The sequence below is a fragment of the Semicossyphus pulcher genome, unplaced genomic scaffold (genome assembly GCF_022749685.1).
Source record: "Semicossyphus pulcher isolate SPU_LCO1_2020_fin unplaced genomic scaffold, fSemPul1.0.p SCAF_14, whole genome shotgun sequence".
Lineage (NCBI taxonomy): Eukaryota > Metazoa > Chordata > Actinopteri > Labriformes > Labridae > Semicossyphus > Semicossyphus pulcher.
In genome coordinates, this window is record NW_027211648.1 from 13,915,341 (window position 1) to 13,943,156 (window position 27,816).

At 39.6% G+C, this 27,816-nt stretch overlaps 1 protein-coding gene across 1 annotated transcript; it reads left to right on the forward strand.

Annotated features, from left to right (window-relative positions):
- Positions 1-317: 317 nt before the first annotated feature.
- impg1b (interphotoreceptor matrix proteoglycan 1b) lies at positions 318-25,724 on the forward strand. The gene is made up of 19 exons (XM_069661732.1): positions 318-384; positions 5,223-5,438; positions 6,558-6,724; positions 6,815-6,843; positions 7,111-7,145; positions 7,248-7,294; positions 7,405-7,545; positions 11,024-11,082; positions 11,381-11,568; positions 11,647-12,012; positions 14,049-14,204; positions 15,090-16,573; positions 17,045-17,134; positions 22,224-22,443; positions 22,917-23,127; positions 24,225-24,410; positions 24,543-24,723; positions 25,249-25,373; positions 25,682-25,724. Exons 1-19 carry the CDS (start codon positions 318-320, stop codon positions 25,722-25,724), a joined length of 4,011 nt encoding a protein of 1,336 aa, XP_069517833.1.
- The last annotated feature ends 2,092 nt before the right edge of the window (positions 25,725-27,816 follow it).

Here is a 27,816-nt window from a genome sequence, read left to right on the forward strand (position 1 = left end):
CAATCGGTGCACAATCTCTCCTTCCTGAACCTCTCCTCCCTCCATCGCTCCCTCTGCTCATCCATCCATGCAGCCACCTCGTTTGTTTACAGGGATCCAACAGCATCCAGGAACTAACTGCAGCTGAAGAACTGAGTGGACTGTACTCGCTCCCTCTGTGTGTGCTAACAAGCTAAAGTCAGCACCAATGCAGAGACTTTTGCACAATCTGCCGATGGATTCAAGATAAAGAGATTCTGGATTTTACTTTTGTTTGCAGAAGTATCTAATGACAAATGACAACTTCAGGGCTTGTAAAGCACATAAATTAGCCCATCATGCTTTTGAAGTCAGGATTCTTCCTCACTTTGTGTCTGTTTACCCTCCAAGCAAGTCAAATCAAAGGTAAGCATCCTGTGTGGTTGGCTGGTTGTTCTGTAAACGTATGTGATTTTCCCTTGGTTATTGCCTTCGTGTGATAATTGGAGAAAGAGATGCTGTTTGTTTTCATGCTGCAGGTTTTAGGAGATGCATGGGTGAGTGCTGGACAACTCAAAGTTTCAACAATCTATCTGTTGAAGATTATCTTTTAAATCCGCCTGCCTTAAGAAGGACCGACATTTGTAAAGTGTAGGAGAGAAGGTCAATGTCAACATCGCTTAGTTCAGGTGATAATATTCCTGCATGTTTTCTATCAATGAGTTGTTTACTGAATGGCATAGGACTTAAAGAGATGGCGGTCCTCTTCAAGGGCATCCAGACAGTCCGTGTGCCTCTGGTATTTTAAGAACTCTCTCTGCCAAATACCAAATGCTTGCTCAACCTCAAATAGATCTTTGGATTTTAAGAAAAATGTCAAACAGCCAGTGAGTCTTTTGGTCATGAATATTCACTATCAATTAAACGGGCAGAGACATTGAATACATGGTGACTGAGAAAGATAGCATCATTTCACCAGTGATAGAATTTGCATCCACACTGGTTGTCTCGTTTAGTGTGATGTGCCCGGGTGAGCTCATTATCCTGAAGGAAACAAAAGCCATTCTGTTCCCAGTGTTGCAGGACGCTAATCTTTTCTGGCTTGTTATTCTGCTGTGAGGCCTTTTTGCAGCCGCACTGGGCATTAAGGCCCCGCTCAAACACTCCCTCCTCACGCTCAGGCCCTCGTGTCTTTGCATGTGCAAGTCAGGCTTTAAGCATACGATTCCTCAAAAGCCCATTCAAATGTTTTCTCTGTGAATGAAAGTGCACATGATTCGGTTTTATTTTAGGCGACTTTCTTACCTGCTGAAATGTTTGGAAGTGGATGAAAGGTCAGCTGAACAGGTCTGCTGAATGTGTCTGCCTGACAGACGATGAACTGGGAGGATATTTGCCCATTAAGCTACAGGCTACAATATTAATAGTCACACATTCTCAGGATGTTCTTGGTGCCGGGCCAAATTTGGATTTGAGGAAAACAATATGGTTCATTGTAGAGTTAATTATTAATGTGTAATACAGTGATTAACATAGTTGATTCTTTATGTGTCTCCCATTCATCAATGAGGCATTTGTTTTGAACCTTTTTGCTGCGTACACTTTGATTCTAATTCTAATAATGATTAAAGCACAGCAGGCATGCACATTCCTACTTCAGCTATAACTTGGTTGGACACAATGTGAACCACACACATACACAACACAATACATATGTATACTGCAATGAAACAGCCACCACATACTATGACCTATGATTATGCCACGTAGTTAAACACACTAAGTTTGTTTACTATCATTACCAGATACTTAATCACAACAAATATTACTATAATGTGTTAAGGCCACATAAGAAGTTAACATTATGGCAACAACTCGGAATAATGTTTTTACAGTACAATGTGTGAGCGCTATGCTAATACATTAGATACATTACATATTTTAAGCAATGTTTGTCACAACAACAAAAACAGGGACATAAACAAACATTGAGAAACTGAATCATTGTTAAACTGTTATCATTCAGACGTTTCTATAACCTGTTTTGGTTTCCCTATGAAAAGTTGTAAGGCCTCCGATGGTAAGTCATTTTTGATGGGGGCCGACAGCACAGGGCCTGTTATGTAATTTGACTACATAATTTGTTGTGACAAAGAATCTGACAATGTTTAGTCTTTGAATGTTGTATTTCCAAGAACTATAAAAATATAATGAAAATTAAAATAGATATCTTTTTTTTCTCAAAAACGTTTAAAAAGTCCTGATTGGCAACTCATTTTAACGGCCTTTGAATGCTGGTCACATTACAACAAAAAACTATATTTAAATGTATAACATATAAAAATCTTGATTGGCTACTTAGCTAACTATATCGACCAAGAGAGCCAAATTGATCACTCATAAGGCCTTGGGAGAATTGGGGAGACTCTTAATACATTACATTTGAATATATTTTAATTGAGTCCCCTCCTTTATTAACACTGGGTAGGTACAAGCAAGCAGTTTCTTTTCAGACCACTGCTCATGAAGGAGAAGACTTGTTACAGTAACAGAGGTCCCTTAGTTTTTGTAACAATTACGATATCGATACTTGACTGTTGTTGTTGGCATTACCTAGACAGTTGTCAGTAGAGCCGCCATCACCTCCAGCATTTGACCACAGTTTTAGGTTTTTTGGCTTTTTTTAATGTTTGTTTTTGGCCTTTGCCTTTATTCTGATATGACAGTGCATAGGAATGGAAATGTTGGAAGAGAGATTGTCGTTGACACACAAACGACCAAGGGTCAGTGTCGAACCCAGGACCGCTGCATTAAGGACTGTGCCTCTATACATGAGGCACACGTTTTACCGCTGAGCTTTACCATCTATGTGACTGACTTTTGGCTAGCTAGCTAAATTGCTAGGATTAGCTTGTTACAATTGTAAGCGTTGAGTGTTGAATGTCAATCTATGGCAGAGCGGACAAAGAACACTGATCTCAGCGCTGCTGTTTTACTTTAGTGCATCTTCGGTGGCTGATAAGGGCAAACACACCAAAACGTACATTCACAGCAAATGTGCTGCATATACATAAACAATGCAAGGTCAAAAACACACAAATGTGCTGAGTGGAACGGTGTAATTTTTGAGAGGACAGAGAGAAGGGCCAGCAGGGGAATACTGGACAATAGTGAGTAACAGTACCCAGGAGATTTACAGCGCCTCCAGCCAGAACTCTGACTCCGGGGATGATGAAGACACAGCAGGGACGGGAGAGGAGTTAGAGGGAGTAGGGCATTAGTCAACTTCCACCACACGGATGGCCTGAATTGGGGAATCAGCGTGGTCAGACCTGGGTATGCCAGGAGCCAAAGGCAGCAAGAAAACCACCTCACTGCTGCTTTTCCGGTCATCAACTGTCCTCTGTTGTTCTCGAGGGGGGTCTTTTTCAATCAAAAACCAGTTCCTCTTAGTGTTCCCGCTTAAGGCCTGGAGCACATCTGTTGTGATGTCTGGATATGCAGCATTTTTCTGTTGAATTTGTTTTCTGGATTTGTGTGTATTTGTTATATTTGTTAGGGACCTTTGTCTGAATTCACAGCCCATTTCTCCTTATTAAAATCTTTTGGGCTGTTGTGGCTCCTTTGCCCTTGTCAGCCACCATAGTTATCACTCTGTAAGTGTTCCATGAGTTAGGTCCATGTTTTCAACTGAGCTGCCCCACCCTAACTGTAGTTTAAAAAGCATCTTAAATACATAAAAAAAAACAACTAAAAGACAATCCCCTAATCTTAGGCCTGGCAACCAATGGGCTTGTAATACACTTGGTGTAGAGTACTCTAACTGTTGGTAAATATCTCAATTATTTTATGTTTGATTTATCCAAATAGAGGATTATGAACATCTCCTAGAGTACAGTAAATTTCCATCTTGTCTAGGATGTCCTGCTAATAGCTCTGTGTCTGATGCCGATTTAACGGAGCATATATAATCTCACTCACTTTCTCCTTTACTTCTTCTATAACCTTCATTGTCTTGCTAATCCAGAGGAGGCACTGTTTGTCATTTGGGTCCAATGACCTCAAGTCTGTATTTTGGGGCTCATAAATCCTGGCTTATTGTCTTATAAAGTCCTCTGAGGTTTGCCACCTGGCATCACAATTTGTGCCTTTGTTCTTAAACAGCTTTATTCAATAGAGGGCCTGTGATTGAGAGTGTTAACTGGCACACTGGCTTGGTTAATGGTGTGGAATTACCTTCCACTAAAGCCTCAGGAGGGCAACTGAGGTTGTTTTCTTTCCTAAGATGATCAGAAAATAAAGGCAGTTTTACTCAGGAAGCAAGTTTCCTGAAACTTTGTAACAGAGAGGCTGCAGGGATTTCGTGTCCAACTTTCTGCTGTATTGTTTGCGTGGGACTGGATTGTTACCTGCTTTTAATCCTTTCAAGGTTTGCTGTGCACGCACATCCCTTTACAGCTGTAATCCATGTGCCTGCATTTATGCAACTACTCATTCGGACGCTCCGCAGTACAAACACATCTTTACACTCTGTGCCACTGAGTAGCTTCAGTGATGCAAGTCGCCCAAGGGCATCTCAGCAGCCGTTCCTTAGAGAGAAGACACTTTTACTCATTCGCTCTCTCGACACATTTGTGCACTTTCACAGCGTTCAATAGGATATCCTTCACAGAGCTGCACCTCAAGCTTCATGCCCCACATTTTTACACTACAGTGAACTTAAAGGCTCAAGTAACTCAATAAGAGATGCAGACTTAACCTACACTGCTCATTTGTCCCTAAATTAACTCTCAGGAAACCTCTTGGCGTTTGGTGCAAAACAGTGCAAAGAATAGAATAAAAACTTTAAGTACATAAACAGCAGGACTCCTACTGTCAATAAACTTAAAAGTAAATAAAAAATATATCCCATAATGCATCTCTTTAGGGTGTTTCATTAGACCCACCATGTCTTTTGACACAACCCCTTACCCCAGTTCATAAAACTGACTTTTAAAATGTAAAAGTCTCTAGTCTCAAACTGAGTTAACCCTGCTGACACCTTTAGGTACTCCTTGCGACGATTACACCGACCAAACTTTGTCAAGAGGGGCCCTTTAAATTTACACTTTGCTTTGCTTGCGATAATGTAAACTTAAAGATTAATGTGTTTCCAGGAAATACTATTTTCAATGGTGGTTTTGCAATTGCCAAAGAAACAATTAACAGTTAAAACCTTATTATACGTCTTACTTTTCTTCTTACTTTTCTTACTGCCCTTGCAGACCTTCATGACAACGGTTTTCCTGGACTCAGGGATGTGAAGCACCGGCACTTTCTAGAAGCCTCCAGACCGATCAGACACACCACAAATGTCAGAGCAGAGCAGGGTGGACATCGGACGAAAAGGTCAACGATCTTCCACACGGGGGTCAAAGTGTGTCCCCAGGAGACGATGACAGAAGTGATCGGCAGCCATCGGACCTATTACAAACTCAGAGGTAAGAGGACGTTTCCACTGTTAGACTTTGACGTGAGCTGGTATAAACTTTTTGTTTTGAACTTAAACTTAAGAATAATTATCTCTGAACATCTTACAGTGAAATGAATACGCTTGTGCCAAATGAGAATAAAGCATTTTAATCTATCAGATTTCCTGGAAAGAAGATAAAAATATATTTAAATCTTCTAAAATTTGTGTGATTCTCTTAATCTTGTCAATTAATGTCTGTACACATACATGTTTCTTCATTAGGAGGTGTGTTATTGGTCTTAATTTAAAGCCTGGTGATGTTGACATGATGATGCACTGAGGCTGTTTTGCAGGCTTTAGGGACACTTCATGTAATCAAGTTATATGCAAATGTCCTTTGTCCAAGAGAGATGGATTGCGGATACATTTAGAGGGAAAGATTTCCACCATGGCTCTCATAATGGCTCAGTAACTCAAATTGTTCCCCGACAGCTGCTGCGGCGTATGATTGTAAAAGGAGGCAGATTAATTTGGTGTGTTTGAGGTAATCGCATCGCTCCAGAATGAGTTTGTCAGACAATAAATTTCCCACAGGCATCGTGATGTTGGACAATGTGGAGCTCGTTTCCGCCACAGAGGCAGTTAAAACATGCTGTAGCTTCAGGGGGTCTTTGTGCTCATGATTTTTATATTCACTAAAATGTCACAGACATGCAACAACTTAAGTATACAGTTTGACATTTACTGGAACAGCCATTATGACCTTATTCTGCTGTCCCAATCAAATCATGTTTAATGTATTTTGAGACTTATTGTAGCATTGTGACATTGTAAACGGTTACATGCTGTGCGTTCATAAATGAAGCTGCAGTGAAATGTTTCTCTGAGAGGAAAATTAAGCTAATGTTATAGATAAATCGCTAAATCACTGCAAACTTGTCCCATGCAGAGAAGCCAGGATCTATGCTAAAAATCCTTTCAGTTCTGTTATTTCCACCCTGTCGCTTTTGGAGCAAACATATGAAATGCTATGGATTGTATGGCGTCTCATATTCATGAATATTTGTGAGTCATTTCACCCTTTTTCCAAATATTTTCTGTGTCAAAGTCAGAAGAAAACATTTAAATCCATGTGATTTGTCTTCAGTTTGTCAGGAGGCGATTTGGGAAGCGTTTCGGATCTTCTTTGACAGAGTCCCAGACTCAGAGGAGTACAGATCCTGGGTTTACACCTGCCAGCATGAAAACCTCTGCATGGACGACCTGGCCAGGAACTTTAGCAGCGCTCAGGAGCATCTCGATATGGTTGCCAGAGTGAGTCCGTGATCAACACAACCAAAGAACTATTTTCTGAACAATGTGTCAAAGCTGATATTGAAGCTGATATCTTGTTTCTTACTTTAGAGAGTAGCCATGTCAGCTGAAATTGAAGGGTAAGTGAAAATGTTCTTAAATGTTGTGTTTAATGTGACTTTCCTGTGCAAGTACACACTTTAAAACCACAATATGTCTATATGAAACATAGTACCTGGTAAAAATCCAAAGAAAGCATAAACATAGCTTTTAAAAACTAGGCTCCAAATGTTCAAACCAGCTAAAGCATTGCCGCCCTAATAAATAAAAAAACACTGATTGTTGACTACCTCACAACAAATATTATTTGTCTTAGTAAAACTCTTAATATGTTCCTTTATTCCCAGAGTTGAAACTGGAACCCCAGATCCAGATAGTGAATGTGAGTTGGACACTAATACTGTTAAATTTAAAACTATAAGGCTATGAATACATTTTCATAATGACATCACAAATTCACTGGTGACTCTCTGTTTTATCACAGGCACATGGACACCGCATCTGATTCTGCCGCCAACTGAGGTTGACGTGGTACGATAACCTGCAAAGTGTCTGAATCGACCTTTACCGTTTTTATTTTATTTAACAATTTGAGCACAAAAAATAATGTGAAGCTAGTTTAATAAAATTTTCTTTCCCAGATTCAAGAAGACTTGATAAAAGAGACCTTTGAGTACATTGTTGAATTCAGCGTCACAGTCGTGGACCCGGCTTACAACGACGTCCTGAGTGACCCAGAGGCTGTACAGAACAGTGACATCACACGAGAGCTCACAGACAAGGTAAGAGCCAAGTGTGAGTTTACAGACCCACAGCCGATGTTAAAGCCTCTGGAGATTTGGTTTGAAGAATTACAAACTATCATACTTCAACACAGCTCAATTTGCAGTCTATTTCTCAAGACTGTGAATGTGACTGATCACGTTTTGATTGCCCGGCTCTGCTTGGCTCTGCACACAACAATGCAGCATGTGATTATCGGCCTTGTGCAGCCCTGAAACATATAATTGAGGCATCTGAAGCAGAAGCCCGGCAAGCTTAAGATTTCCATTTCAATTAGTCACCGAGTGGTTTGCTACAAAACTCTTTGCTATCCATATTATAGTTAGCGGTTAGCATTCACATGCAATGTTAACCAAGACTCCCCAATTTGTTCTCAAAACTTGCAAATTGCAAAAAGAAAATATATTACATAACGCTATTGTGGATTTAGGTTTCCACTGGCTTTAACATTACTCTAAGCTGTCTTACTTGCATCTCTACAAACACAGAAAGCTCCTTGTCTGCATTTGAGAACCTTACTGTGTGTTTTAGAGTTTATTTTATTCCACAACAGCTGTTTTGTCACCTCTTTATAACCTCTTCCCCAACAACTTATTCTTGTGTTTCTTCCTTCCCTTCAAAACAGAACAGTTCTTTCTCACAGCACTGTTGTGTCATATTGTAAGATGTCTCGTTAGGAGATCAAAGATCACCAGCTTCTACGTTGTTGTATTGTTAGGTGTAATTATTCACCCTGATTGATTTAACAGCTTTAAAGTTGTCAGCGAAGGGGCTTAAGTCAATGACCACAAGCCTGAAATAGTAAGACCTAATCATATAGATTATCTCCGACTAAGAAGGCATACACTAAGACTCTAACCACGGCTCTTTTTTTCATGAGCTGAACTCAAAGATCGAAGACTTTTTCTATGTACACAAAAGGCCTATTTCTCTCAAATATTGTTCACAAATTTGTCTAAATCTGTGTTAGTGAGCACTTCTCCTTTGCCCAGATAATCCATCCACCTCACAGGTGTGGCATATCAAGATGCTGATTAGACAGCATGATTATTGCACAGGTGTGCCTTAGGGTGGCCACAATAAAAGGCCACTCTAAAATGTGCACTCTGTTTTATCACACAGCACAATGCCACAGATGTCGCAAGTTTTGAGGGAGCGTGCAATTGGCATGCTGACTGCAGGAATGTCCACCAGAGCTGTTGCCTGTGAATTGAATGTTCATTTCTCTACCATAAGCCGTCTCCAAAGGCGTTTCAGAGAATTTGGCTGTGCTCACTAACACAGATTTATACAAATTTGTGAACAATATTATATTTATTATTATTATTATTATATATAAGAAATAGGCCTTTTCTGTACATAGAAAAAGTCTTAGATCTTTGAGTTCAGTTCATGAAAAATGGGATCAAAAACAAAAGTGTTGTGTTTATATTTTTGATCAGTGTGACTGAATGTTGCCTCCACGCAGGCATTCACCACCATGCTCTGGCATATTTTTGGTCACAGTGTAGATCAAGAAACAAAAGTAACTACATGTGTTTGTGGCTTTCATAGCTACTACGATGTCCTATATTATTCTAATCTTTTTACCTGTTGACAGTTTGCTAGCCACCACTTTTTTTCGTTTTTTCGGAGCCTGTGTCCCCCTCCCCCACTGCCCTCTTGTAGTCCTCAGCGTTTCAAACTTTAGGTAGCATATAACTTGACTTGCACACCTTAATGCACACCTGTTCTTAATCAGTTAATCAGCTCAGGTAACTGATAAGGGAGCAGTGCAGGGGTCCGTTTCACAAAGCAGGTTCAACAAACTCTGAGTCTAACCCTGAACTCTGAGTTGATCTACTCTGAGATAGGAGTTTTCGGTTCCAGAACAGCTGATCAGAGTTAGTTCAATCAACTCTGAGTAGGTTCAGCCAGAGTTAAGTGCGTGCACACCGACTATAAGAAGCCAGCATTAATGGAGCCCCGACACCACGATTCACCATGGCAACGGTACACAAAAAGAGGTGCTCCTACGTCACACCAGTGGAGCTGGAAATCCTCATGCGGACGTTCAGCGAATACGAGCAGGTTTTTAGAAAAATAAAGTAACACGGCTGCAGCTGCAAAAGACAGAGAAGCGGCGTGGGAAGAAACTGCTGCTCGAGTAAATTTGCAAGTTTGAACTGGTCTATTTATTTAATACTTAATCACGACCGGAAGCTAAAATGTATATTAATTTAGGAGCAATCCAGCGGGAGAAAAAAAACATACATGGAAGCACTTCAATCATATTTTAAATATTAAACAGATTAAATATCATTCAGTGGCTGTTTTAATGTGCATTAGCTTTATCCCTAACATGATGCTGACTTCACATACATTATAATTCATGTTGATTAAACTGAATTGTGTTAGTTTAAAAAAAAAAACATCCAACTTACGGCGTCTTATTTGAGTGCTCTCGGCAGTGGTGGTGGAAAATTTAAAAATGAAGACTTTGACACAGATTTGTCTCTTGATTTTTTTTATCATAATTATAAAAGACTTTTGCAAAGCGGTCAGAGCAGCACAGAGACGCAACGTTTCTTCTTTAATTCGGTAACCGCTCAAACACGCTTGAGACGGGCTGAATGAATGAGGAAGTCGAATGAGGGTTTTATATTCTAGAGGGAGGAGACAGAGCGAAACTCTGAGTTTCCTGAAGAAAACCTGCTCGCGACCAGGTTAGGTTGAACCTAACTTTCTGAAACAGCAAACCTGAGGTTTCCCTCATTTCAGAGTTAACAAACTCAGGGTTTTCACTAAACCCGCTTTCTGAAACGGACCCCTGGGCTCGAGTGTTTGTTACGGGTGCTTAAAAAAATAAACAATAAATAATATTACAACAGGAAAAACTGCATTGATGCCGGGAATATAATTCAAATGCTTGTTATTGAATATAAAATGCAAGCAGAAGCCTATTTAATCCGCACATTACTATAGACCAAAACAAACAGGTTAGATAAATTAACATGCAGCACTCCAACACAGCCCCAATCCAATTCAAAATCACCACAACAAGAATCTGGGGATATACCAAAAACAGCGAAACGTCTTCACTACGTTAGCATCCGCATTGCTGGAATTAGCAGTCTGTGGCCGTAGCGGCCGAGAGCATCCGAGCTCCCTCGTTTTTTATCAGGAAAACACACGGTTAATGGTTTGCACTAAGGTAATGTACGGCATGTCACCGAAACGCATCGTCGCTTATATTAACTTCTGGGCAAGAAACTGTCAGAGTATGTAAACATATGTTTTTGTTGTCCCACACATTCATTCACACACAACAAGCAGCGGTCAACGGTCATCATCACTCGCCTCACTGAAACGTGACGTCATTACGTAAATTAAATAAATGACTAGATTTAGGTTTTTAAAAAGTTGGGGTTTTTTTAGGAAAATCTTAATGTTTTTTCCAAACTGTTTCTCTTTTATTCTCTTCTGTTTTTTGTATAGATGCTTCGTGTGTTTGAAAGGGTTCCAGGATTCAAGGAGATTCAAGTTCTGGGATTTCGGTAGGCAATTAAGTTTTAATCGAGGTTTTCTTAAAAGGTTGGCAGTCTAATAATGCTTTGTGATGATGGTGAATTTTTCCAAAACATTGCAGTAAATAAGATGGGAGTCTTAAAACATAAATTTCTTATTATGCTCTTCCCCTTCAGTGACTTTTATTGAAGTCTCTGGAGAAAATGTACCATCCCCCAAAATATCCAAATTTAGTACATGACTCAGAATTTTTCCCCTTTTCATGCAACCGTTTCCAGTGTGGTCTGTTTGTTGTGATGGTTTCTGACATGATTTGTCGTGTTGCAGCTCTGATGATGTGTCTGTGCGTGTGGTCTTTAACGGAGACACAGAGCTCAATGACGATATTGAGGCTCTTGAGGAGCCATACACAGACGAGGATGCAAATGCTCCTAAATTGAAGCGCATCATAGTCAGGGCCTTAAGAGAGGAACCATCACTCCCACTGGACATAAGGACACTCAGCTTCGAGGCTGGTAAGCCTAATACACTCATATTTAACTGAATAAAATACCATAACAGGATTTTAAAGTGTATGAATCTTTCTTTTTCAGTTAACACAGTTCATCCAGTCGCGGAGCTCGGCATGAACCCTGTTGAGAGTGCTGTATCTGGGGACTACAGCACACTGCCACCCACAGAGGACACTACTCCCACTCACAGCTTCCTCCCCACTGTGGCAGTGATAGAAAACTCTATGGATGCTTTTACAATTGAACCAGAAACACACACCTTTGTGCCTTTCATCCCAAACATCGTCCCAGAAACAACTTCTGCCGCCACTGATGAGACTCCTTTAATGGCATCAATAGAGGAGGAATCCACCGGAGATTCCGCAGAGGGGCCCAGCACCATTACAACACCAGACACAAAGCTTGATGAAGGAAGTGTGGCTGAACTTGAAGAAGCGTTGACTGACGGTAGGCCCTCTTGAAGTTAAATGTTTTTATGTCAAGGTTGTGGTGTAGACTCCATTTGGAGATATTGACAAGAAAAAAAGGGAACCTCAGGTTTGAACTGCAACTTAACCCTCACTTTGCCATCATGGTGTGGTTTGCCTTGCCTCTTGCTGATGGTGGGAAAGCGGTGGGAGAATGAGCTTATTGCTGTTACGGTCTAAAGACCCAACATACTGGAACAGCTGATGTATATTGGTTTATAATGGAAATAAAAGTTTTCCTGATGGGAAACGAAGAAGAAAAAGTACATTAAAGTTAATTATGTAATAAAAATAATGTAATTAAAATGACATTAAAGCTAACTTGAGAGGGTGATGCCAAACCAAAGAAGAGATTACTTATTATATTAAGGTAATTTAATTAAATTAGGAAAATACAAAATAACTACAAAGAAACTTATTGAGGAGTTGGTGACGAATGAAATGGCAGAAGGAAAAAATTAATACTTGCTGATTAAAAGCAAATAAAAATAAGTGTTTATTACAACATTATGTGGTAATTAAGTCTTCTTAGTAAGTTTTTGGCACTTTGAGTTTACAGGGATATATTCTGTAATGGAAGAGCTTCATTTAAAAAGGTTCTTCATTTTATTACATCACCGTTTAACAATGCTTTATTTGATTAGTTGGTTGATCCTCATGTCCTTTTAATATGAACCGAAACCCTAAGAGTATCTTTAAGTGGAAGCATAATCAAATTTTAATTTCCTCTAAGTTACTGGATAATGAGTATCCACACTGGACGGTCCATATAAAGAGTGACCTATTTTATGTTTTCATTTCTTCACCTGCACAGAATGCGCACCTCTCATAGCTAATAGAAAGGGCAGTGCAATTAGACTTGGTGGTTTTGTGCATGGAGATGCTCCCAGCTGAGGCACTACATCATATTAAAACCCATTAACAAGCAGTAGTTGAGTCATTACGAACTCATGCTGTGCAGCCAAACATTCTTCAAACCTGCAGAACTTCTTTTAAATTCTTGTGTGTCAGGCTGTGTCAGGCTTGTCAAGATGAATTTAGGAGAAATGTGTACAAAATGATGCACACTATATCTACAGAATAACATTTAATGATAGTTGCAGGTTTCAAAGACTTCAAATATTTAACTCATTGTGAAAATCATATGGACTTGAAGAAAGAGTAGGAACAACCTAAAACAATGTTACAGTTGGACAATGAGGCATCAGAATATAGTAAGAACCTTCAAGATAATTTAAGGAATAGTTTGACATCAAGAACTATTTTCTGTTAATTGAGAAGATTGACACCACCTTAGCAGGGGGGTCAGTTCGCCTGGTGTGTCCAAATGTCAATCATCTCTCTACTAGCGCCTCTAAAGCTAACATTACTACTATTACACTATGTGCGGTAATTATTGGTGTAACAAGCACAGATAGTAGTCTATCTGGCAACCTCACTGTTAAAGCAAGACTAGAAACTGCATTTAGCTATTGTTAGTTTAAATATAGGGCCAGTGTATAGCTCCCCAAAAACCAAAATAGTTTTCTTTTCACATTGATATTTGTGTTTGAATAAAAAATAAGATAAAAACAAGCTAATAATTGTGCTTTAGAGTTGTGGTGGATTTTTTTGAAAAAACTGAGTCTAGCTGTTTCCCAATGCTGTCTTTTTGCTAAGCTAGGCTACTCTCTTCCTGTCTCTAGCTACGTACCGAAGATGAGAGTGGTATAAATCTTCTTATCTGACTTTTGGGGAATACAAATAAATGAAGCATGTACGTTAAAAAAGGAAAGAAGAGGGGCAAACTGTGTGTCAAGGTGTTAACCTTGAGGCACAATGGCTAGAGTGGAGGTGGCTTTGGTCATCAGCCGTAGCAGGGTCCTTAACTTGTAGTAAATTGGTCAAAGCAGTGGGATATAATGGATACTGGTAGGCTACCTAACAGCTGAAACAGCAAACCTGCCTAAATTGCAATGATACCTCTAACAGCCTTCATGCAATTAAATGCCCTTTCTGATGTTTTCTTTTTTTCAGAACTACCAGAGCCAGTTGACGTGGTCAATGTGGAACATCCTACTGAGGTTTCCAGTGACCTGCCAGAGTTTACGGATCCCACAGTTACTGAGATACCTGTCATAGAAGCGACGGTCCCAGTCTACACTACATCATCTCATGAGCATGCTGTCGAAGGCATTTAAAATTCTTCTTGAGTTTCCAAAAATACAAATTGACACAATCTAAGACAGAACATATTATACAGTCAAAGAGTGACTCATTAAATTTAAGCTAACTTTATCTACTTGATACCTAGCTCAAGCAGGGGGGAAAAGCTAGCCGGTTGTGTAAGAAACTTTAATCATGCACCTACTACGACCTCACAAAAGATAACTGAGTGGGGTAATTTTTTGTGTAAATAATAAAGACAGTAGTTGTCTGGCAACTTCACTGAGAAGGCAAAACTAGTGACTACACTTGGCTATTGTTAGCTAAAAAACAGCACAGCTCCCCAAAAAAATACAAATCTTTTTACATTCCCATTAATGTGGTGATTAAACAAACAACATTAGAACATGTTAATTATTATAATTTAGAGCTGCTAGGAGGGTTTAAAAATTGGAGTCAAGCTAGCTGTTTCTTGACGCTTCCAGTCTTTATGTTATGTTAGGCTATTAACTTCCTGTCTCTAGCTATAATAAAGTCACAAACATAAGTGTGGTATAAAACTTCTTGTCTGACGTTTGGAATAAACTATTCTATACCTTAAATAGGAAACAAAAGGGGAAATTGTTTTAGGTGGAGGCGAAAGAGGCTGGTTGCAGTGGAGTTAGCCTGAGCCGTAACAGTAAAAACAGACTCCTAAACCTGTGGTCAAATCATGAAAGCAGCGAGATATGAAGGCTTGACCTTAATGTTTTACCTTGGTGCTACGCTAGCTATAAGCTGACACAGCATTACAGCCTAAATTGCAGTAACATCAGTAACAACTAGTGTACCTGTATATTCCTTTCTTGCAAAAAACAATGCCTTTTTTTTTTTTTTTTTTACAAAATCCCTTTCTTGATATGTTTTTTGTAGAAGTTCCAGAGCTAGCTGTCCTGCTCAATGAGGAACATCCTACTGAAGTTTCCAATGACCTGCCAGAGTTTACGGATCCTGCAATTACTGAGATACCCGACATAGAAGCAACAGTCCCAGTCTACACGACATCATCTCATGAGCATGCTGTTCAAGGCATTGAACCAGATCCAGATGTGGTTCTTTCGCAACCCCCGACAGAGAGCGGCGAAGCCCCCGAGGACAGAGACGAGTCTAGTGGAGGGCACAGTAGTGTGACCCCAGTCTCAATAGTCCTTCCTCCAGGGATCTCAAGTAACCAAGAGCATTTAGGGAACAGTGGAGTTACCCCAGCCTCAATAGACCCTACTTCTGAGAACCCTTACACTAAAGAGGATGTACGGGATAGTGGAGTTACCCCAGCCTCAATAGACCCTACTTCTGAGAACTCTTACAATCAAGAGGATGTACAGGATAGTGGAGTTACCCCAGCCTCAATAGACCCTACTTCTGAGAACTCTTACAATCAAGAGGATGTACGGGATAGTGGAGTTACCCCAGCCTCAATAGACCCTACTTCTGAGAACTCTTACAATCAAGAGGATGTATGGGATAGTGGAGTTACCCCAGCCTCAATAGACCCTACTTCTGAGAACTCTTACAATCAAGAGGATGTACAGGATAGTGGAGTTACCCCAGCCTCAATAGACCCTACTTCTGAGAACTCTTACAATCAAGAGGATGTACGGGATAGTGGAGTTACCCCAGCATCAATAGACCCTACTTCTGAGAACTCTTACAATCAAGAGGATTTACGGGATAGTGGAGTTACTCCAGCCTCAATAGACCCTACTTATGAGAACTCTTACAATCAAGAGGATTTACAGGATAGTGGAGTTACTCCAGCCTCAATAGACCCTACTTATGAGAACTCTTACAATCAAGAGGATTTACAGGATAGTGGAGTTACTCCAGCCTCAATAGACCCTACTTATGAGAACTCTTACAATCAAGAGGATGTACAGGATAGTGGAGTGACCCCAGTCCCAATAGACCTGCCTTCTGAGAACTCTTACACTCAAGACGATGTATGGCACAGTGGAGTGACCCCAGTCCTAATGGACTTGCCATCTGAAAACTCTTACACTCAAGACAATGTATGGAACAGTGAAGTGACCCCAGTCCCAATAGACCTGTCTTCTGAGAACTCGTACACCCAAGAGAATGTTTTGTCAAGTCCCAACGAGATTGAAGTGGAAGTGACCGAAACTCCAGAAGGGGACACTGGTAGTGGATACCCCTCGGAGTCAGATGAACGTCCGTATGGATCCACGGCTGCACCGGTCATGAGACTAGCCAACACCCCTCTGGTGACCTCAGTGGAGAAGAGCAAAGAGTTAGTGGTTTTCTTTAGCTTGAGGGTGACTAACATGATGTTTTCTGATGACCTGTTCAACAAGAGCTCCCCAGAGTATAAATCACTGGAGAATACCTTTCTTGAGCTGGTAGGTACAAAAGCTTTTGTGCTAGATGTCATGATTTTGCATGTTTCATTCTCATATTATTTTTGTCGTGCAAACTGAAATATGTGATAAAAGTACATTGGTGCAAAGTACATTGGTGCAATATATGCTGATTCATTTTGGTTAAAGGTAATATTTAAATAAGAGTAAACACACTTTACTGTAGCCATAAGTCAGTGCTTTATCTAGATCTTGTTGTCCTGTTTAAGTGAGGATGTACTTTGCAATGAGCCTTATCCTCACTGCAGCTTTTTTAAATTTAAATTATCAGTAAATTATTTTATATTTTTTTCTTGGATAAATTATATTTTTTATATAAATTCTGTGAGTTTGATACTGCTTCAAGCAATGGCCAATTTCGAGATCAAAATTGCACTATGCTAATGTTTTAACTTCAGAGGAGTCATTGTGTTAACCAGAAAAAAGGTGGTCAATTAATTCTGTTTTACTCAGACACAGCACTCTGGGTCAAGAAAATCGCCAAACCCTGGAGCTTCCAGTAAATCTGGGCTTGGGCGACAGACAACTTTAGCCTCCATACCGGTATTTTTTTTCCATATTGGAACTACATCTCCAATGCCTCAGAGAGAGCATAACCTTTCTATTTCTTTACTAACCTTTCTGAAATGCAGTATCTAACACTGGGAAAGCACCTAACATTTCTGAAATACTCACCTTTAGCTTTCAGCTTTGCTTTTGACATTAAACCTTGCTTCTTCTTTAGCCCATTGGTTTTATCTGTGAGTCTTGTGGTTCTAACATTGCTTGTTATTGTCTGTTCTGCCTTATGATTTTGAATTGTGCTAAAAATTCTTGCCCTTTCAGGCTTTCAGGGACAAATTAGTGTCTGCAAATAATTTGTCCAAAGTTCTTAGCTATGAAATCAAACAAGGTCTCTGCAGTTGAGTGGTATTGTTAAGGTTTTCAGAACCAAAAAACGTGAACACACAAAAAAGTTTAAATGAATTGTACAACATTTTGAGAATTAAACATATTTCCTCTTTTAGAGTTAAGGTGTGTCCAGACAGAAAGTGAGGCGAATGTCTAACCCTCACCCCAATCCCCCGTTAAAAATATCATCACTGGACTGTTTCGTTAGCTTTGTAGTATCAACCAACCATGTGAGTGGTCGCTTCGTGCCTGTTTACTCAACCTCTGCCTGATCTCAAAAGCTCTGGCTTTTTCTTTTACTTTAGTGTTTATCTTTTTCTCATTCTGTACATTTATGAATTAGCTGCAGATTTATACGGGGATGCGTTGAAATATTTCCAACTAGTTCTTCACCTCTGGTGAATTTGTGTCTTTTTGTGCCAACTTGCGTCTTTCCACCATCATTGTACGCAATTATGTGCATAAAATTCACCTCGCATTCAATGTGGACACACATTTAGACTTTAATATTGGTACCACACTCTAGCTGTTTGTTCAATATTGTAGCTGCAGCCAGCAGCAAGTTTTGGTTAGCTTAGCATAAAGACTTGAATCAGGGGGAAACAGCTAGACATGCTCTATCCGAATGGTCACGAAATCTGCCTACCAGCAGCTCTAATGCTCTTTGCTGGTCTCGAAGCACCTTACACTGACAACAACATTTCAGAAAATGCCCCGCTACATAACAGTCTTAACATTATTACCCATAAAATCACAAATCATGTTGTACACTGTGATTTTTTTATGGATTCAAAAATGAGTAGTACTCTTTGGACCTTTGGAGTTACTGGTAGCCACATTTTGTTACGTTTGGACAGGTGACCTGTGGTCTCCTGTTTCCAGTCTTTATGCTAAGCTAAGCTAACTTGCACATGTGTTGCTCATATGTGTGTTTCAAAATTGACCAGTGTATTTGTTCATGTTTTAAGCCTTAAAGAAAAACTTGCAGTGGGTTAATTAGTAATTAGACTGAAGTGTAGAATAATAATTTGATAATTAAATTTGAATTGCTAAAACTGTATTTCTTTGTACATAGTAGAGTGCAAACTAGCCCAGGGTGGTCTGAATCATGGGACCCTTGTCTGCCTTAGTCATATGACTTGTGAATTGTGGTAAGAAGCTTTAAATAATTCTGCTCAGTTACAGCACAACAGCCATTGAGCTATTAAGGGTTCCAGTCTTCTTAGTGCAACATCAGTCAGGGTTGTGTTTACATCTGTATGTATGTTGCAGCAACATTACTGTGTTGGTTATCTGGTATTGTAGACATACGTATTTGTATATCCTTCTGTACAAGTCAATGAAATAAAATAGATTACAGATTGGTAGAGGTCATTCTGTTGTGAGCATGTGTGTGCTTTAAGCATGTGAGAACTGTCTCTTTAAGCCTGCACCTATTAGAGTACATCAAAGAAAGAAGCATCACTTGACATCCCCGTTTAGTTTCAAGTCTTACCCCGGAGGGTACATATTTTTAGGCTTGTCATGGAACCCTGCACTCTAGGTTATATAAAGGCCTCATGCACAAACTGAGGGGTTACATTACGCTAAAAATTGGGTTGTGTTTGCTGCAATGCCAAGAAGCAGAAGGAATGTGAGCTACTCTACCACTAAAAGGTGGGCTTTGTTTTCTGAAAGAGTTACGAGCCTTCTTGGTTCCAATAGATGATATATCAGTTCAAGAAAGGTTACGGTTAGATATTTTGTGTTATGAATTTTTTTGAATTTGGATTTTCTCAATGAGGTTTAAGACTATTTTCATGGCAGATACATAAATGATCAATGTGTGCACTGCATTAGAGACTACCAAATGAAGAAGTAGGGATACATAGACACAAAATGCATGCAGAGATACATATTACAGACGTTTTTGTGTAGTATCACGGATTACACAGATAAAAGGCGTAACTTAATTACTCTCCATCTCCAATCTTTAATGGTTGCCCAAACCGTGGTTTCTGCAGTGCTCCTCATTAATCGATGTATTTAGCTTCCTTGCAAAAGTAATGTGCTCAGATGTTTGAACTGGTAAGTATTTACCGTATAATGTCTATTTTGACTATTCCATTAGGAATAGTCAACATATCATCCTTTAAATGGGCTGTTTGAGTAAAGAAGGGACACTTTGAAACAAATATATCAAACTTGTCCAAGTATAAATGAAGACACGTCGGATATAATATTCTGCAGCCCATTCAAATGAGCATGATGTGATGTTTTGCTGGATATGGGACATCGTTTGTGATTCGTTAGGCTACATTTACTGTCTCATATATGTGTTTACATATATATGAACCATTAGACTCCAGTGGCTTGGAGTTACCCCTGTTTGCCTTTGCTGCGTGCCTCCATTACTCCTGTACCTACTGGTTTGTAGCAACCAATAAAATTGGACATGGAGGCTGTAATGATTTCATTTGCTACAATCTTAATCGTAAGAACATTTAATCGCAGCTTTATACTCAGTGACTTTTTTTTTTTTTCGACACAAGAGAAGGGATGTTTCATCAGGATTTTCTAAAACAAAGAACCAGTAGATACATGTGTAACCTCAGAGAAGCCTATGTGATTGTGAGACTGAAATTAGGTTGTGTTTTTGTGTTGTGTTTTCTACATTTATTTACACAAGTCAAGTGTATAAAAGCGACTATGAATTCTGCTGGACTGGTTTCTTAGTCCACAATACAGACTGAGGTTTGTTGTGAAACTATTCAGGCTTGACCTTGTGTGGAATCGAAAGAGGTACAGATTGGTATCTAATCTAGAGTGTACAAGTAATGCTTGACATTCTGCATTAAGACAAATGGATGACCAACCAGCAAGCTGAGTCTGTGCTGCAGGCTGTTGCCCATTTGTTCCGGATAGTTAAACCAATCGTACTTCCCACTTTTCTCAGAAACTATTAGCTATAGGGAACTAGCTCCCTGTAAACTGTCCTCCAGTGATAAGTGAAGTAACCCGATCAGAGCAGAGCTCCTTAAGGCCCCTTATCTCCAGCCCGACATCCAGCCCAGCTAAAGCAGCGTAATCTCTCCCTCTCACACTGCGGCTGTTCGATGTTTGGCTCGTCTGCAGTGAACATGAAGTGGCTGGAAGGAGAGCGGTTTGGATCGATGAACATTGATGCAGGTCCATTACTTGAGCTGGTTGACTTCCTCCCCGTCTAAATATCTCCCACAGTCATCAGTCTAAGTCCACAGTCTTAATAGATTGGTTTCCCAGTTAGTCTTTCTAAGCTGAAAGTTTGGGTCTGTGGGGAGATTTTTTTATGCAACAATGTGAACAGTTGGTAGATATATATTAAAATGTGCCTGCATAGCTTAGTTTTTTACTGGGTTAATGTTTTATGACCAGGTGTTGGTAGTGCGTACAAAGGCAGAGAGCATTTGTGGAAACAAGTTTGAAGGCTCAGAGCTTAACTTAAGAAAAGATGAAGAAGTTGTTAAACGCTTGCTAGCCTATTAACCTAATTATGTTAATATTGGAGCTTTCTTGTCTTTTAAACTCAAAAAATTACATACATATAGTTTAACTCCACTAGAGTCCCAGGCTGCAAAGATTGCAGCTACTTCTACTCCGCTTAGCTAGGCTAGCTAACTTAGCAGGATCTGTTTATCCAGCGTTCCATTTTAATACCTTAAAACATGACTAGATTTTGCTTCTGCCTTATTTGGTACAACAAAACTCAATTAATAAGATGTTAGAGCATTACACACAAATTCAAATACAGGAAACACTTCGGAAAAAGTGCGCAGATTTTATTAAGCTAAAGCTAGCTCACCAGCTAGCCTGCAGCCTGTATGCTACTGCAGCAGGTTTTTACCTGTTTTTATAAAGAGTTTCTTGTTATGATATTTGATATATGATAAAACAGATCATATAAAGTCAAAGATTCTGGTCTGAATTCTTCCAACTCCTCTAAGTAGTTAATGCGTTTTAGGCTTTTAGGGTCATTGGGGTAATGCAAACACTTGAATAAACAATTTGAATACTTATGTTACTTTAAGGCACTTAACATAAAAGCTTTAACCGTACAGGATATAATAGATTTCTTGGATTTGAGATATCTTTGATGTCTGCCAAGTCTTTTTTAAATGCATGATCATTTAATTATCTCTCAGACTCTCAGTGACTAGAAATAGTGCCGTGTTCTGTGTTGTGATACTAATACTTTTGATCTAACCCTTATTTTGTTCTGGATGTAATTACACCGTGAACGCAGTGATGGCAGAATTTCATGCTTGCATCAAAATTTAATTATGAACCATTCACAGCTTTCACACCGTGTAATTTGACCTGAATAATTCAAAATAAGCCGTGCTACGACAACCTCAGTCCTGTCATTGTGGAAGTAAAACCACAGGTAAATGATCTCCGCTGGCCTTGTCTTCCTCTCAGGAGGACACAGCTCTTTACTGACACTTACTAACACTAACATCATTTCATTAGAATATCCGAGTAGAGATCTTTGTCTCACTAGGATAAAAAATGATCCTCTTTTTACCCTATTAGATTAAATCGATCTTGCAGAAGTGTTGCTTTCCAGGAAACACATGTTCCTGCTACAAACAAGTGCTCTTTATTACCGATCTAACTGAACAAAACTAACCTTTTAAATGAAAATATCATCTGCAGAAAAATGTAAAGAGATTAAAAAATATATATTTACAAATTAATTTACTTTTCCTTCTTTCCCCCACAGCTTCTGCCGTATCTACAATCCAATCTGACCGGGTTTAAACATCTGGAAATTCTCAACTTTCGAAATGGGAGTGTTGTGGTGAACAGCCGGATGAAACTGGACAAACCGGTACCTTACAACGTCACAGAAGCTGTTCACTGCGTGCTCGAAGACTTCTGCAGTGCAGCATCTAAACGGCTTGACATCGAGATCGACAGCCGCTCCTTGGAAATCGAGCCAGGTGAATTGTCCTTGCTTGAACAGAAGCAATCTACTCTTGTTGAGTGAAAGTAAAATTAAATTCCTTCTCCTGTTGTGAGAGTGCTGACACCTCATGCAGAAAAACAGATCCATAATGTGTTCTTGCAATGACACACTCATTCATGCAAGGTCAGAGTACCTGTCTGCAACACGCCTCCTCACTCTGCTGTCTTTCGGTGTGGTGCAGCATAGAGCTGCTGCATCATTTTGCTTGGAGGAGTTCATGACTGAATTTGACCTCTTTAAGCACACCTTATTGAAAGCAGACACCTTTGTTCACATCAATCAAAATGGCCTTTAATTTCTCCTCTGAATATGCAGACAGTGACAGGCAGGTTGACGCAGCACAAATGTTAATAAGCTATCGCCTCCCTGGTCTGTATTTCTTTCTTCACCTCTTTCCTCCTCTCTTCTTTCCTCTCCTCCTCTTCCCCCCCCCCGTGTTGGTTTCAGCTGACCAAGCAGACCCCTGTAAGTTCCTGGCTTGCAATGAGTTTTCACGCTGCGTGGTGAACAGTTGGACCGATGAGGCAGAGTGCCTGTGTGATCCGGGGTACAGCATCGTGGACGGCCTGCCTTGTCAGAGCACCTGCACTCTGCAGCCAGACTACTGCCTGAACGGAGGCCTGTGTGAAATAATCCCAGGACACGGAGCCACCTGCAGGTACGCAAAAGCTGACGAAAGAAAAAACAAATGACGACTCAGCCTCTTTAAAGGCTTTACATTTATAATGTTCTTTACATTACTATAACTTTCGTAAGAACACTTTAGAGTGGAGTTTTTTATTCTTCCCTATCTTAACGAACGTCATATTGTAATATTGTAATAGAGTTGCAAGCACAAGCAGGAACTGTACTGAAACACCCTTCCTTGGTGGTGCATTCAAGAACATTTAAGATGTGAGAGCGGACTGCTAAAAACATTGAGCATATCAATTAAGCAATATTGCACTTGAGGTTGTGATGTTGTACTGAATATCATCACGGTAGTAGGCACAAGGCCGCGGATAATCACAGCCGTGCTGATATTCAGTCTAACATCACAAACTCGAGTGGGATATTTCTTTTATACAACAGTTAAACAAGTAGCAAATAGTAAATAGTAATAATCAACAACAGGTAATTTTAGCTCAACCAACCCAACTAGTTACACAACTTAATTGAAACTGGACTGTTGTTGCCAAGCAACACAAACATTCTCCTATATCAGCACTCATTAAATGACTCTTATCCAATCTGATCACTTGGTCGGAACTAACTGTTGTATAATTAAGCAACAACACATGAGAGGGAGTGATGTTATACTGAATATCATTCGGTCATAGGCAAATGTATTGACTCACCATATGGCCCCAGGAGTGATATCTGATTAAACCAATCAAAATAGCTTCATATATACAGCTTCATTGTAACGTGGTTTTAATTTCTGGCTCATAATTGAAATATTAAGGTGATTGATGGGTGCCGTGCAAACTGTTTGGAAAACAATCAAAGCTATTGTACTCTAGTGCCAGACTGCATTAGTCTGACTTGCTTTTAATTGTAGTGTTCCTTTAAAGTCACAAAGAAAAATCATCTCGTTTTCCTAGTTAGGAATATTCAGGTCAAAACATGATGTTGTGAAAAGAATAAAGTTTAAAAAAAATGGTTAATTTATAAGAATTGCTTATTTGATTTACATTTCTTCTGTGCCTAACAATATAATATAATGTGCATCTCCCTACATAACATACTGTAAGAATTTCTTGTCATCTCTTTCAGATGCCCTGTAGGTAAATACTGGCACTACCACGGTGAACGCTGCAGCGAGATGGTGTCGATGCCGGTAGACCCCACGCTCATTGTAACCTGCCTCGTGGGAAGTCTCTGCCTTGTTTGTGCCGTCATTGGCCTTTTGGTTTTCATTAACAAGAAATGTATAAAGCCCAAAAAGACTTTGACCTTGGTGTAAGTACGAACGCTTTCATCTTTTAAAATTTAAAGCACTTTTTTGTACAAGGTGTTGCTTTGTTGCAGTGATTTGTGATGTTTTGTGTTGTAAGCATCTTTATTTACCACCTCATCTTCTTTACGTTATAGGAACACCCTTTCACCTTATGCCTTTGAGAATACTTTGAGGGTGAACCCAGTATTTGAGAATGATGATGGTGCCTTAAGTCAAGTTTCCACATATCCATGTTCTTCAAGTTCTTCTTCCCAATCCCAACAGTCTGAACAGGAACATTTTGCCCCTATTGAAAATATACATCTGAGTATCGAGGTACAAAGAGCTTTCATAGGACAAGTGACTAACCCACTAACCCCGACCTTCATCCACAGTGATAGAAACTAATGCGCTTTAACAAACTCTCTGCAAACGATCGTCCTGTTTTCTTTGCAGCAAAGTTTGTGTCGCTCTCACCCTCCATATTTTTATCTTTGCACTGTATGAAATGTTTCATGTATCTTTGAGTATCATTTAAATAATGTTTGTGTGTGGTTTTAATGATAATTTAATGTAGATCAGTGCCTTCTGGTACCTTCCATAATGGCTCAGAGGCCAGTTTAGACATCTGAAAGTACCAAAGAGGCATAACTTTGTCCCAAGTGCAACAAAGATGCACAGTTGTAACAACTGATTCTGTATTAGCAGCTGTAGGCATATTCTCCTGTAATATATCTTACATTCTGGCTGATCCTTGCATTGATATATCGCCTGCCTCTGTGCATTTGGTTGAAGTGCCTCTGGTTCTATTATATATTAATGAAGCTCTCTGTAAACACGGTCTCCTTTCTGTCTCCACAGATCCCCAGACAACTCTACACAACAAGATCAGATAAGTTAGTCTCAGAAATGGTGGACTTCCATCACTGTATACCACACAGTGAGGTGAGCCCCAGAGACATACCCCAAAATATCCTCTCACAAAAGTTAGATATATTCAAAATAAGACAGTAAAGAAAGATATTCAATATGCATTTTATCCATGTAAGTGTTGCTGATATTTCTTAACTTATATATTGAACATTTTACAGATTTATGGTGTATACAGAGGTAAAACAACTGTGTGTAGCTCTTGGTGATTTTTCTCTTCCAAACCAAATCACATTTAACTTTTGAGCATTTAAAGGGGGGGTATTATGCTAATTTCAAGCTTCATATTTCAGTCTGTGCTGCCTGTGGAGTAGCTTAGCATCATTTACAGTTAAAGAGACTCATCATCTGGTGCTCTGTGCAGGCCCTCATACAGCAACTACCTGAAACGACTCAGTCAGCTCTGAACCCCTCACCCCTACAAGCCCGCTTTCCTCTGATTGGTCTCGACCCTCTCACTTTGCGACGTCACACAAATTGGCATTCACAGTAGAGATGGCAGCTATCGTCCGCTGCAGTGGCCTAGATCTTCAGATCTCGTTTAGCTGTAAGATTAGTTCATTAGACTCGTTCACCAAGTCGTTCAGTAACACTTTAGGTCGTAATCTCGTTCAGTGAACAAGTGAGTGAGTGAGTGAGAGAGAGAGAGAGACACACATTTGGTCAAGTGATACGTTCTTTAGTTCTCCAAACCAATGACATGGTCATTTGATAAATACAGCCCTCCACCAAAAGGCTATTGGCCCGTGCTAACATCAATCACTCTGGTTTTCTATGAGGAAGAAGGTGGGGGTTGGGAAGCCACAGCCAGAGCAGTGTGAACGGAAGGAACGAATTTAATGCATGGAAGTGAACGGATCATTCAGTTCACTGAAAAGATGAGTTATTTTTGAACGAATCGTTCATGACCGGAACATCTCTAGTTCACAGCAGCCTGCAGACTGAGCTGAGAAGCCTGGGGATTACTCCAACATACTTTTGACTACAGATTTGACATCCAAGATTGGCACAAACAGCAGAATACCCCCTCTTTAAACATTAGCTTTCACATGAACCTGTTTTAACCTTGAAATGATTTCAATCTCTGCATGCTCAGCTCATGCTTTAATCATTGCAATGAAAAATTCACGATTTGTTGAGTTACTAGAGTGAATATCTGATTTTTTTCCAAGCAAATATCTTGTAGATTAAGTAAGAAGGCTTTTAGTCCTTTATTGTTAATTTCTTTAACTACTTTCATTGTCTTTCCTGTCTCCTCAGACTTGGGGTCGCCCAAATGAATACAGGACATGCTGGTTTTTAAGGCCATCCGATAACGAATGTTGTGAAGTCACAGACGTTTGATGACACCTCGGAGCTGGACTCGGTGACGCAGAAAGTAACACGAGGCAGCAGAGACGGACATTACTGTTTAACTGTGTGTGGAGGCTTGGAACAGTAGAGCAGTTAAATGGTGTTAAAGGTGTTGAGATTAATTGTTCATAATGTTGAAAGTGTCTCGTTAGACAGAAAGCTATGAATATTACGGTGGACTTAGGTTGTCTTAAAGTGGAACCTAACATTTATTCTATATATTGAATGATAGGAACATTTCCTGTATAGGGCTGGCAAAGGTTGTTCTTTCCTCACAATGAGGTATTTATTATTTACGAGCCGATACACATGGTCGTATCTTAAGCTTAGACTTTAAAATGTTTGTTTACTTTAATGCTATTCTTAACCACTGTTGTGTCCCAAAAAGAGAATGAATGTATGAGCTGGTGGGTCATGACATATTGTTGGCTGCTGAGCTGGATTTCCATCAGTCTGTCCTTTTAAAAACACCTCCTCTCGCCAATCATTGCTCCTTTGTTTTTTACACATTTTGCATTTCGAAGCAAAGAATAAAATGTTTTTTTTGCATCAAAAACGTGATGTTTGATTTTTATGTCTGTTTAATTGAGCCGGTTGGGATGAATGAAAATATTTATTGACAATTGAAAGGTTAAAAAGTACTTTAAAACATACCTGCGTGCTGTTTAATGTTTACTAATCATTACTCTTAATGTAAGTGGACAGCTTAAAACAAACCTTTACATGTAGCAAAATATGCACCAAAGAGGCCTTTAAGTACAAACCAAGGTCTAGTTTTGATGCATGACTGTTTGTATTTAATGTTTCTGTAGTTACTGATCGCTGTTTGTGTGTTTATTTGCAGAGGAAGGAACAAAAGAGCCTTAAGTCTGATTTAATCCAGATGATCACTTAATGGGAACATGCCTCAGATCAATGACATCAGCAGTACATTAACCTTTGTTGTTTAATTAATCTAAAATCTAATCCTGTTTGTTGCAATTACCTTTTAGAATGTCAGATCCATTTACAGAGCATTGACCGCAGGTGGCTTTCTTTTACCGATACTGTGAATATTATCGGCTCTCGCTTGTCAGTTATCTGCAGTAAGAAACAATCACACATGGGGGCATGAGTTTATTTTCTACAGTATTCCAGTGCGAAGGC

Excerpts from the sequence above, each read along its gene's own strand:
- impg1b (XM_069661732.1), top strand. The coding sequence starts at position 318 with ATGCTTTTGAAGTCAGGATTCTTCCTCACTTTGTGTCTGTTTACCCTC. Across the intron at positions 6,725-6,814 it reads ATCTCGATATGGTTGCCAGA|AGAGTAGCCATGTCAGCTGA; the intron begins GTGAGTCCGTGA and ends TTCTTACTTTAG. Across the intron at positions 16,574-17,044 it reads AGAATACCTTTCTTGAGCTG|ACACAGCACTCTGGGTCAAG; the intron begins GTAGGTACAAAA and ends TGTTTTACTCAG.